Genomic DNA, 12,500 nt, shown 5'->3' with positions numbered 1-12,500 from the left:
GGAAGGGGGGGGGAGGAAGGAGGAAGGAGGAAGGAGGAAGGAGGAAGGAGGAAGGAGGAAGAGAGAAAGTGGGTTTGTTTACCTGAACCAGCTGATGAGGCTAGCCAGTGCCTACGGTTCTGGCACCGGGTTCCTGGCATCCCATCTTCCTGACCTACTGACTTGTCTCCCCCCCCCCTCCTCTTCGTCCCACCAAACATACCTCCTCCCCCCTCCCCCCCACAGGGACAAAAACAATTAAGGAAGGGGTTTATAGACGTATCTGTCAGAACTTAAAATTGATGGAGATGAAAATAGAGAGGGAAAGAGGGAGAGATAGATAGAGAGAGAGAGGGAGAGGGAGAGGGAGAGGGAGAGGGAAAGAGAGAGAGAGAGAGATAGAGATAGAGACAGAGACAGAGACAGAGACAGAGACAGAATATGTTTGAGAGGGGAGAAAGAAAGAGGGAGAGAGAGAGAGGATAATACCAACATACACACGCAAAGGGCACATCCCCCATTTTTTCCTCAGCATCAGCAGGTGATAACATTATAGGAACGATAACACTCACGTTGTCGCTTATCTGTCGTCGGTCTAACCTTTGAAACGACGATAACTAGATTATGCTTAGGTAAGGAAATACACGGGAGAGTTGAACGTTTAAGTAAAAATAAACAGATGGGGAAAAGGGGGGCGGATATTGGACTTTTTTTTAGGGAGGTGATTTTTTTTTTTTAAGGGGGGAAAGTATGTGTGTGACTGTATTTTTTTTCCGCCCGATATCGCTCCCCCTTTCTCTGTCTCTCTCTCTCTCTGTCTGTCTCTATCTCTTCTCTCTCTCTCTCTCTATCTCTTCTCTCTCTCTCTCTCTATCTCTTCTCTCTCTCTCTCTCTCTCTCTTCTCTCTCTCTCTCTCTCTCTCTCTCTCTCTCTCTCTCTCTCTCTCTCTCTCTCTCTCTCTCTCTCTCTCTCTCTCTCTCTCTCTCTCTCTCTCTCTCTCTCTCTCCCTCTCTCCCTCCCTCTTTCCAACTGTTTAGATGTTGTAATTGTGAGATAAGAAAGGAAGAATAAGAGAGAAATAAGAAAAAGGAGAGACTAAGAGCGATATTGATAAAGACAAAAAAAATAAGAATAAGAAGAGCCAAAAAAGGCGAGGGTTAAAGAAAGGGAAGGTCAACTTGAGAATAATGGAACAGATGTCGAGAGAAAGAGAGAATAAAAGGAAAAGAGGACAGGTTAGCCTTTATCTTCGCTTACACTTAGGATGTGACATACTTAATTATATAAATGCGCGAGAGTGATAGTCACAGCTGTCGTTATTTCTTTGTTTGTATTTCATTTGTCTATTTATTTATTTCTATTATTCTTCGTGTACATTTGTTTTATGTATTGATTGCATTAGGTTTATTTATTTATATCATTCTTCGTTTACATTTGTTTTATGCATTGATTGTATTAGGTTTAATTAGGTTTATATGGTATATTCATCTTATCATATTCATTTCATGTATTCATTCAATGTATTCAAACCATTGATTCATTATTGACTTTCTTCACAAATTCCATCATGTATATTGACTGTGACGCCTTCGCTTCGCTAAGCCTGGTGATGTAACCATTTTCCTTTTCTTTCGCAGCCAAGGGAACCCTCAGCGAAGACACGATAAGATACTTCCTTCGACAGCTGGGTAAGTCGCCACGCTCTTCCTCCAGTCCAGTCCTGTCTCAGCCGGAGTCTTGGTTTCGTCCACCCGGAGTCTCGGTCTTGTCCACCCGGAGTCTTGGTTTCGTCGAGGAGAAGGGACGGGACGGGATGCATGCCGTTGTGGATGGGTTTGGAGGTTGTCTGGGTGGGACTTGCTTTCGTTGGGTGTCTGTGTGTGTGTGGGTGGGTGTGGGTGTGGGTGTCTGTGTGTGTATGTCTGTGTGTGTGTTTCTCTGTATGTGTATGTCTGTGTGTGTGTTTCTCTGTGTGTGTATCTGTGTGTGTGTGTGTGTGTGTGTGTCTGTGTGTATGTGTCTTTGTCTGTGAGCGGGCATGTTTGTGTGTTTGTTCCCACCCTTCTGCCTGTCTATCTCTGCCACATTATCCGTTTGATGTTTTTTTTTTTGTGTGTGTGTTTTGACAAATCGTTGGTAAATCATTAGGTACAATTAGCTCTAAATATCCTTCAACTTCCTTCATTATACGAGGTCCGATAGAGTCTAAATACTCGATGGCGTCAGGTGGTAACTGAGTGTCATCCGAGAGGGGGGGAGGATAAGGGCGGCGCGAGATCTCCTCGTGAAGGCGGCGAAGCAACACGCGATAAGGTATCTGTTAGGGCGTGAATGAGGAGGGTGTCTCATGCGTGTCCTCCTTTTCGTTGTCCATCTCTTACTGCCTTCTCCTTTCATTCTTTCACTCTTTCTTTCTCTTTCTCTTGCTTTCTCTTTTTCTTTCTCTGTCTCTTTTTCTTTCTCTGTCTCTGTATGTCTCTCTCTCTCTCTCTCTTTCTCCCCCCCTCTCTCTCTCTCTCTCTTTCTCCCCCCCTCTCTCTCTCTCTCTCTTTCTCCCCCCCCCCTCTCTATCTCTCTCTCTCTTTTTCTATCTCTCTCTCCCCTCCCTCCCTTCCCCTCCCCTCCCTTCTCCTCCTTCTTCTTCGTCCACGTCCTCCTTATCTGGGTACACGCGGGTGGCACTCACTGGCACTAATTAGGAAACACGAATGGCATCTTCATGGGTTGAGATTTTTATTTTTTATTTATTTATTTAGTTTTTTTTCGTTGACTTTGATGTCGTAGCTCGTGCAAGTAAAGGAGCTAGCTTATGCAACCCTTATGTAGATGTGTTAGTTAGGTAAACAATCCACGAAACGCAATGCTTAATCGGGCGTGTGTAATTCTGTCCGCGTATCATTCGGGTTTGTTTGTTTGTTTGTTTTATTGTTTTAATGTCTAATCGATGGGGGGAGGGAGAGGGTAAGGGGGTGAGGGGGTGGAGGGTAATCATCTTGGAGGTCGACCTGACACGTTTTCCAGACACAGTTAGTTATGACACCTTCTGAACGCCAGGTTATGACACCTTCTGAACGCCAAGTTATGACAGGCGAGGTCCCCCGCACCTGACCTTGCTTGCCTTGCGGTGACGTGACACACCTGGCACTGGTCGAGAGGGGCTGGGAATGTGGTTGGGTTCGAACCCAAGCTTCGGACGCGGCAGAGGGGGAGGGGGAGGGGGGGAGGGGTGTCAAGGGGGTCGAAGTCGGAGGCGGAGAGATCTCGTATCTTTTCTCGGATCACACGCGGATCACACGCTCGGTGGACCGTAGGGAACGTCGACGAGGTGTAGATGGGGCAGAGAGAGAGAGAGAGAGAGAGAGAGAGAGAGAGAGAGAGAGAGAGAGAGAGAGAGAGAGAGAGAGAGAGAGAGAGAGAGAGAGAGAGAGAGAGAGAGAGAGAGAGAGAGAGAGAGAGAGAAGAGAGAGAGAGAGAGAGAAGGAGAGAGAGGAGAGAAGAGAGAGAGAGAGAGAGAGAGAGAGAGAGAGAGAGAGAGAGAGAGAGAGAGAGAGAGAGAGAGAGAGAGAGAGAGAGAGAGAGATAGAGAGATAGAGAGAGAGATGGCAAGATGGACGGTGGTGAAGATGGAGATTTCATTTTTGTTTCATGTATGTTTTTTTTTTGTGTGTGTGCTCACACACGCGGTAGGATGTAGCAAATGTGGATGAGTTTGGGTTGACAGACATACACATACGCACACGCACACACACACACACACACACACACACACACACACACACACACACACACACACACACACACACACACACACACACACACACACACACACACACACACACACACACACACACACACATACATACACACAGAGACATGCAGAACAAGAATCAGAGAGAAAGGCAGGTACGGAAACAGAATGAGAGAGAGAGAGAGAGAGAGAGAGAGAGAGAGAGAGAGAGAGAGAGAGAGAGAGAGAGAGAGAGAGAGAGAGAGAGAGAGAGAGAGAGAGAAGGCGGACGATGTGACAGGAAAGTGGAATAAGGATTTCTTTCTGTTCCACCCGCGAGAGGCGCTGCTCTGGTGCGAAAGGACTTCCTTATCCACCTTTTGCTGGCAGCTGTTCCTCCGTCTGCTGAATGTTAATGTTATTGATCTGTTATGATGGCATTGTCTATTAACCTTATTCCTGATTCCTTGTTATGTTTGTTCGGGTTCGTCCCTCTGTGTGTGTGCGTGTGTGTGTGTGGCTGTTCTTTGTTTGTTCTCGTTGTTCTTTGTTTTTGTTCTCGTTCGCGTTGCTTGTTCTCGAGTTGGTGTAGTAACGATCTCCATTTGTTAGTTGCCAACTGTCCCAGTTATTTTTTTTTTTAATTTATTGCTCTGGGTAGATGAGTGCTGGCCATTTCTCCTCGACGTTGCTGTCTGATTTGTAGTTGTAATTATTTCTTAGATTAAGTGTATCAAGTGATTATTTATTATTTGTAGATAAGTATTTTTTTTTCCTGACAGTGACATTAATTTAAATTTATGATTATTATATGATTATTTATTATTGATAGATTGGTCCAACCTATTTCTCCTCAGCATCAACATCTAGTTCATATAAATAAATATATATATATATTTTTTTTCTTTATTTTATCATATACATTATATAATCACTAGTTGTTGGTTAAACCTTTTTTCCCCCTACCGTGACATCCACATTTCTCAATTCCATTTTACTCACGCCACTGATACTGACCTGACCCCTTCTCTCCCCCGACAGCGGAGTCCATGCGTGCACTGTTCGGCAAGGGGATCGTGCACCGCGACCTCAAGCCACAGAACATCCTCCTGGCCCACGCCGGCAAGCCCAACCCAGCGCCGCACCAGATCACGCTGAAGATCGGTAAGTGTGGGAGTCGGAGTATTCTTGCGTTGTGTTTTGCGTTTTTGTTGCTTGCTATTCATTCGCGGGCGGGTGGGTGGGTGTGTGGGCGTGAGCGGGGCGGGGGTGGGTGGGTTGGGTGGGGGGAGGGGGGGAGTGTGGGGGAGGGTGGTTGATATGGACTTGGGTTGAGTCGTGTCTTCGCAACTTTTCGTTAAATTAAGGACGTATGTTAGGCCGTTTATTGGTCGACGTCTGTTACATTATTCGCTGGCTTACTCATACATTCATGGATATAAACTAACTCACCTATTCATACCCATACATTATAGATAGATGGTAGCGCATGTATGCATACCCATACATTCGTGAACACACATTAACTGATACACTCGCATACCCATGCATTCACGGACATGACCTAGCCCGTATATTCATACCCATATGTGGGGGGGGGGGGCATACACTAAACTATACATGTATACTGTTATGTTGTGGTTATAGGTAAACCCACATACTCATACAGTTGTGGGCATACGGCAACCCATATATATATATATGTATATATGTATATATATATATATATATACACATATATACATATACATATACATATCTATCTATCTATATATATATATACATATATACATATACATATACATATACATATCTATCTATCTATATATATATGTATATATATATATATATATATATATACATATATATATATGTATGTATAATGCATATTGAACGCCCATGTATTTACGGACTCTAGAAGCAGGCCCCCCCCCCCCGCCCCCCGCCCATCCGTGCTCAACAACACACCTGTGCAACATTTGGCAAAGGACAGCCTGGCAACACCACTTATAAACGACAGAACAGGAAAAGGGGAGCGAATGTAGGGAACAGCTTCCCATCTGGACATCATAGAGAGAGGTTGGGGAGAAGGGGGGGAGAGGAAGAGGGAGAGGGGGGGAGGGGAAGGGGGGAGGAATTCACTCACCCTCCTTGGCTCTTGCAAAGACATACATACGCTATATATTGGCTTCTATGTTTGTCAATAATTATCAGCTGGTGTGCATTTTCTGTTTTCACAATGCGGTTGTTGAATCCAGTGTCGGCTGTCTCTCTGGTGTTCTCCCGTGCCACATTTCCACTCAACGCAGCGGGGGGTGGGGGATGTGTGGTGCCTCGTTTGGTACCAACATTTGGCACCGCCTTGTTGTTTATCTCATCGCCCGCCGGAGAAAATAACGAATCTTCTCCGCGAGTTGTTTTGTCTCCAGCGTTCACACGGAGGATAATATTATGACGAGTGTGGATGATTGTTTTTGAAGGATTGTTGCGTACGATCGGGTGGAAAGTAAGTGTTCATTCGAAGTGGGAAAATGTGCCTTGCGTCTAAAATTAGAATTTGATGTCACGCGATTAAACGATTGGTTCCGAGCTCGGGATCGTTTGCTTTCAAGTCTGTGTGTTTGGGGTCTTTGTCTGTCTGTCTGTTTGTCTATATGCGTGTGGAGAGTCTTCGTCTGTCTGTCTGTCTGTCTGTTTTTTTTATCTGTCTGTCTATGTGTGTATGGAGAGTCTTCGTCTGTCTGTCTGTCTGTCTATATGCGTGTGGAGAGTCTTCGTCTGTCTGTCTGTCTGTCTATATGTGTGTGGAGAGGGGGGAGGGGGCTGTATTTGTGACCTCGCTCCAGACGTGACCTTGCACAGTGTCTGTCGAAAGATAAAAGTTAGGGACGCCGAGCCAAGAGTATGTGGAGAATGTGATTGAGTGAACACCGTGCCTGCTTTCTCGAGTGCCATCAAGAGGTTGTTGGGATCGCAAGCGTCATGCACACCCTTGACCTGTGTATAGATGGAAGGGAGAAAAGAGAGAGGGGGAGGGAGAGGGAGAGAGAGAGAGAGAGAGAGAGAGAGAGAGAGAGAGAGAGAGAGAGAGAGAGAGAGAGAGAGAGAGAGAGAGAGAGAGAGAGAGAGAGAGAGAGAGAGAGAGAGAGAGAGAGGGAGAGAGAAAGAGAAAGAGAAAGAGAGAGAGAGAGAGAGCTTGCATGTAATTGCAATATCGACATAATGTGAATTCAGACCTTGCCACTGTTCTATTTTTCCCCCTCAAAAGATTAGCCAATCCCCCAAACTAGATTATGGGTCACTGGCGGATAGCACTCTATGCGGACGTCTAATCAGCAGGACAGGTCAGCAGTTGTGACACATTTGGGTTGAACTTGACCCCCTCAGCAGGTAACTTGGCGGCAGGGTTACGTAACAGGTTCTCAACATGCGGCGTTGTGGGAGAGGGATGGGGGAGTGAGAGGGAGAAGGGGGGGAGGGAAAGGGAAAGGGAAAGGGAAAGGGGAAGGGAGGGAAGGGGAGGAGGAGGAGGAGGAGGGAGAGGGATGGGATGGGATGGGATGGGAAGGGAAAGAAAGAGGGAGGGGAGGTAAACACGAGAGAGAGAAGAGAGACAGAGAGAAAGGCAGAGGTAGGCCAATATAAAACGAAATGCACAAAGCAAAGCTACTTATTTTGAAGAAACGAATGATGCAAGGATGCCAAAGAATACAGTATAAATACCGAATCCCAGAAAAAAAGGAAAGAGAGAGAGAGAGAGAGAGAGAGAGAGAGAGAGAGAGAGAGAGAGAGAGAGAGAGAGAGAGAGAGAGAGAGAGAGAGAGAGAGAGAGAGAGAGAGAGAGGGCCGAGCATAGTCAGCTTAACCAAGAGAGCAACGGCGGTGGAAATGCTCGGTTCGGAATATCGATGCCCTCAATGCGGCCAAGGCATAGTTCATCGCCGGGAGGGGGAGAGGGAGTAGGGGGAAGGGGGGAGGGGGGAGCGATGAGGGGGAGGGTAGCTGGTCAAGACCGTGGCGCAACGGGAATGAAGGTGGGAGGGAGAGGGAGGGGAGGGGGAGGGAGAGGGAGAGGGAGGGGGGAGGCGTGGGAAGGGCTAAAGGTGAGGATTGACATGAATAAACGATTGTCTCAGAAGTGGGACGTTGTCTTTATCGACGACCACGTGAGGTTGTCTGTCAACTCACCTGGGATTGTGGGATAGGGGATGGGGAAGGATTGGGGGGGTGAGGGAGAAGAAGAGAGGGGTAGGGGGTGGTGAATTAGGGCAAAGGCGAGGATAAGGGGGCGGGGGGTTGGGTGAGATCGTAGGAAAGGGAAATATTCACGGGAAGAGGTGAGGGGAGCTTTGGAAAAGGGAAGAATAAGTGGAATAGGAGAGGATCGGAGGGTAGAGAGGAAAGGGCGAGGGGGGGGCACGAGCCTGTGTCGTGTTAGGTGCCAGCGCGAGGTCGTAAGGTCGTAGTTTCGGATGAAGTCGTTGGTCGTGATTCGAGAGGTCCGACTTGGCGAAGGGTCGTGTTCCCTCAGCACCGGGAAAGAGACTCCTTAATATCAGTCGCCTGTCATGGAGGTCAGACGATAAGGTCATTTTATAGCTTGATTTTGTTTCATCCGTGGCTATGGTCAGGTGACGGAAACTCCCCAACCACCCCGTTCGGGACCGGGCGGGCTAGCCAGAGGCAGACAGGAAGGTGGCCGACCTGTTTACGGAAGGGCAGCGGCAGGCCCTAGCGCCCCTTCCCCCCCTCCCCCTCCCTGTCGACATACCTACCGGGGATCTCTTGTGTTTGGGTGTCGACTGCTCTTGCCGTGGCACGAAGCTTCAAGCGAGGGCGAGGGAGATGCCTATAATGTGAGTGAATTCTCATCGTAGGAAGTGCCGCATCCGATGCACACGCCTGTTTCTATGACGAACCTCTTGAGATGCCGGTATCAAAACACCGCATGCACTTGTCCATCCATTTTTGGGGGGCGCAGATAGCACTGTTTCTCCCTTGTGGCTCAGGGAGGGGGTGTAAGGGGGAGTAGGGGAGGGGTAAGGGATGCATGATGTAAACAAGCTCAAGCCTGCGAGCACGTGGACGCCACGTGAGCTTTACTTGGCTTACCGCAACAGTCATTTGCTTGCATTTGCCGAGGTTACGGGGCTGGCGCTATTTATTTATATTGACTTGATGATGAACCTTGTGAGGCAGACGTACAAGAAGGACAATGTAAGGAGTTCTCCTCCAAGCCAGCAGGAGGCCTTGAAGCTATTTTAGGCTAGTTTGCCCCAGGATAGTGCAGGGGTGACATGGTGTAGCAATGATTCGCTGAGACACCAGAAATAATAGTGCAACAGAGAGTCCCACTTATTATTATCAGCGCTATTCATATGCGGGTAATTCGCTAATTTGCTTCAAAGTGGTTGCATGTTGAGCCTTTTTGCGTCGTAGTGAAGACGTGGGTTGATTCATGTTGGGTTTTGGGAAGAGCAATTCATTCTCCCTCTTACGTGTGTGTGTGTGTGTGTGTTTGTCTGTCTGTCCGTGTCTGTATTTGCGCTCGCGTGTTTTGCTTCATTCACTTCCCCCCTGGTCGGCGCCACTGTCTGGATGAGGACTAGTTGTGTAACGCATCTGCTTTGCCTCAGCCACTTCCAGTATCTGGTTACCGTGACTGGTTGGATCATCACTCGGGACTCACTTTTACTCTTTTGGTTCGACTCAATGAACCTTCCTTATTACTACGTGTGTGCAGTGCTCATCGCCTTCCAAAATATTGAGCTTCGGTAGGTGTTTGTGTTTACTTAGGGGGAACAAGTTCATTTTGTGTGTGTCTGTGTGTGTTTGTGTGTGCGTTCGTGCGTGCGTGCAGTGCAGGTAAATCGAGAGTGCAACCTAAGCCTTCCGTGTGCAATCTTAGGCTAGACAGCTCGTCTGTCAAGAAGTCAAGTGGGGGACGACAGTTATCTCCATGTTCCTTCTCATCTTGTTTTCTTCTCTCCTCCTTGTCGCCGTGTGCCCCCTTTTTTTTAAGCCATTCATCTCACGTCACTCTCTCACGACGAGACAATAATATCTGCCACGAGTCGTAGTCCCTTGTTATGTCAAGCTGGTATCACCCTTGTGGCACTGACGAGTCGAGTCTCTCTCGGAGGAACGAGCCGAGCCCGCCTGACCCAAAACTCTGAGGGCCGCCAGGTGAAAGGGACAGCTGCTGTTGCCCCGCACGCTGTCGCCCGGAAAGCCAGCACAGCAGAGCACAGGGGTTCGTGGATTCGAGGGTTCGAAGACGGGAGGTGAGATGGCCATCCATGGCATAAAGGCGTTAGGTTTGAGAGACTTCCTTGAGTGAGCATCTCATGGCGTGACATCTTTGGGAGCGCACACGTCGTACCCGTGACAGGTCCTCGTTTTGCATAAGTTGAATATTTATGGAGACGGTTTTTTGCGCTGTTATTTTTAAGCCAACTGCGTTTTTTTTTTAAGAATATTCAATAAACGCAGGAAATAAAAAAAATATTAAACTGAGTCAAATTTACTGCATATGAAAATTGCTTTAGCTTTGGACACGCCAAGAACTTGATAAGAAAATTGATCTAATTATTCTGCTTCATTCTCTGAACTGATAACTGAAATTATGCAATGCTGTTAGCCTGTGGACCAGCTGCCTGCGACGTAGAAAGCTGGCTATTCTCAAAACAAAATCGCATTTAGTTATGATTTCACAGGGATGATTCTAAGCCCTGTACTCCTTCCTATCTTTTGAAAAAAAAAATCTTTCCTTGTCAGTAGTTTGAGAGTTGCGTCCAGAATCTATAAATATTAGGGCAAGCAAAAGTGAAAATGGTAATATCATAATCCCCATCTCTTTTCCTATTGGCAAATTCGAGGAATATTCGATACACGTACGCAGCAATCGTTTTAGGGATTCGATTCGTGCAGCACCCTTACCGAAAGAGCAATATTTGTAAAAGCATGATTTCATCGAGTGTTGCAGCCCCAGCGGTCGGAATATTGATCAGGAGGAGCGTAGCCAGTCGTGTCAACTCACTTCTTCAGGTTACACCGCTCAAAACTAATTATAGCAACTTATGCGAACCTCTGTGGATTTGGGTTTGTTTATACACAAGTGTGAGATATTTCGTCGTGTTAAACTGTTGGTTGAGGTGGCGAGAACCAAACAACACCAGATTCTCACCTTTTTTTTTTTATAACGGGACACGGCATTTTAGGGCATGTCCCTGGCCATCGATTGGAGGCGTTTGCTCCCTTATGCGTCACGTTTGTTCATGTCTTGTATTCCGAGAACGCATTCACTTTTTCAGTTCAGCATCGTGGCCTCCCAGCTTTGTTTCTTGTATTATCGTGTGCACTCGGCATATCGCAATATGTAGAAAGCTTGCTGACCTCTCAAGAGTCCCAGAGAGTTTCTCAGAGGAGAGTTTCGACCGCGGGAGAGTGAGGGAGAAAACCGTAGCATCGTCGGGGGAGGGGGAGGGGGAGGGGGAGAGGGAGGGGGAGGCGTCACCCAGCGAAGGAGCAAGATTCTGCCGGGATTTCGTCATGCAGTTTGGCGGTGCCGTGCAGGTCGCTCCAGCTGGGACTCGCCGAGCGATAACTTTTGGCAATGGGTGAAAGCCAGGTCGGGAGTGGAAAGCGTCATGCTTTTTCTCTTTCTTTTCTTTTTTTCTTCGAGTTTGATTTTTCTCTTGCCTGACGTTTTGTATTGTTCATGTTACGGATTCCCGCCAGGGTGGGCGTGCTCGTAGGTCGTTGGTTTCACATCGAGGGTGATGTGATAGCAGCGATTTAGATCTGGGGATGACACCGTTGGCAAATGACTAGCCACAGCGAGTGAACGATGCTTTGTGGAGAGGGCCGAGTGGTGCCGAGCTGTCTGGCGGGTCGGACTGGTTTTCGTGCCCGCAAGCCCTTCTATCTTGGATTCTGTTCTGCGAATTGCCGTACATTCAGTATTGCAGATATAGATAGCAATGAATGCTTTTTTATGCCGTTCTCGATGGTGTTTTCTTGACTGATGGAAAATGTCTTTCCATAATACAGCGGGGGGATTTGGGAAATAATTTATATCACACATCAACTTCTTATAATAAGCCACTGCAATTTTCCCCTCAATAAAACGTGTAGCGACCCGACCAATGCACCGGAACCCATAGCCTTCACACAAATGCACCTGATGTCCTGTGACTCTTCATACATATTTTTTCTTCTAATCGGCGGCCCCGTAATTGCGACGGGCGGCGACACATGGCAACCCGTCCGTCACCCTCCTCCAGCCGCCTCGCCGTCCGTCGCCGCCTCAGTAACTCGTCGGCCGTGAGAGTGAGTGGTTGTGTCGTTTTTCCGGCGCGGTGGTGATGGGTGCCTGGCGGTGTGGTTTGGGTATTACGGGTGAATGATTGACTTTTGGAACGTGGGTATGGCGGCGATCTCTGGTTATGGAGTCGGCAGTGAAATGCATTGGCGATTGTGGATGTCATGTCATTGGATTTGAAAGAAAGAGAGGAGAAAAGAAAAATAGCGAATTGAAATAAAGTGATTTTTTGCCGACGTTGATGATGATAATGAACCCGTGTTGACCTGCAGGATCTCAGTGAAAGAAAATTAAAGAGTGACATATTCTGGTCACAAAGTCTATTTTCTCTCTCTTTTTTATATTTTAAAGAAAGACGCATACCTAGAGCCGGTAAAAGTTGCATACCCAAAATGAACCCCAAGAACTTAGAAAAAAAAGCAAACTGGACGAACTAATAGAAAACCATTCAGAAAACTAAACCAGCATTC

The 12,500-nt window shown here is 47.3% G+C and overlaps 1 protein-coding gene across 1 annotated transcript in view; it reads left to right on the top strand.

Moving 5' to 3' along the window:
* The window catches only part of LOC122251857 (serine/threonine-protein kinase unc-51-like protein Atg1), a 37,921-nt gene that overhangs the window by 17,829 nt on the left and 7,592 nt on the right, over window positions 1–12,500 (top strand). The window contains exons 3-4 of the mRNA XM_086545040.1: window positions 1,618–1,668; window positions 4,749–4,871. Coding sequence (XP_086401166.1) covers window positions 1,618–1,668; window positions 4,749–4,871 — 174 coding nt within the window. The remainder of the gene's footprint in view (window positions 1–1,617; window positions 1,669–4,748; window positions 4,872–12,500) is intronic.

Source organism: Penaeus japonicus, unplaced genomic scaffold (genome assembly GCF_977035675.1).
Source record: "Penaeus japonicus unplaced genomic scaffold, GWHDUDI00000001_assembly GWHDUDI00000016, whole genome shotgun sequence".
Lineage (NCBI taxonomy): Eukaryota > Metazoa > Arthropoda > Malacostraca > Decapoda > Penaeidae > Penaeus > Penaeus japonicus.
This window is presented reverse-complemented; position numbering and strand designations above follow the sequence as displayed.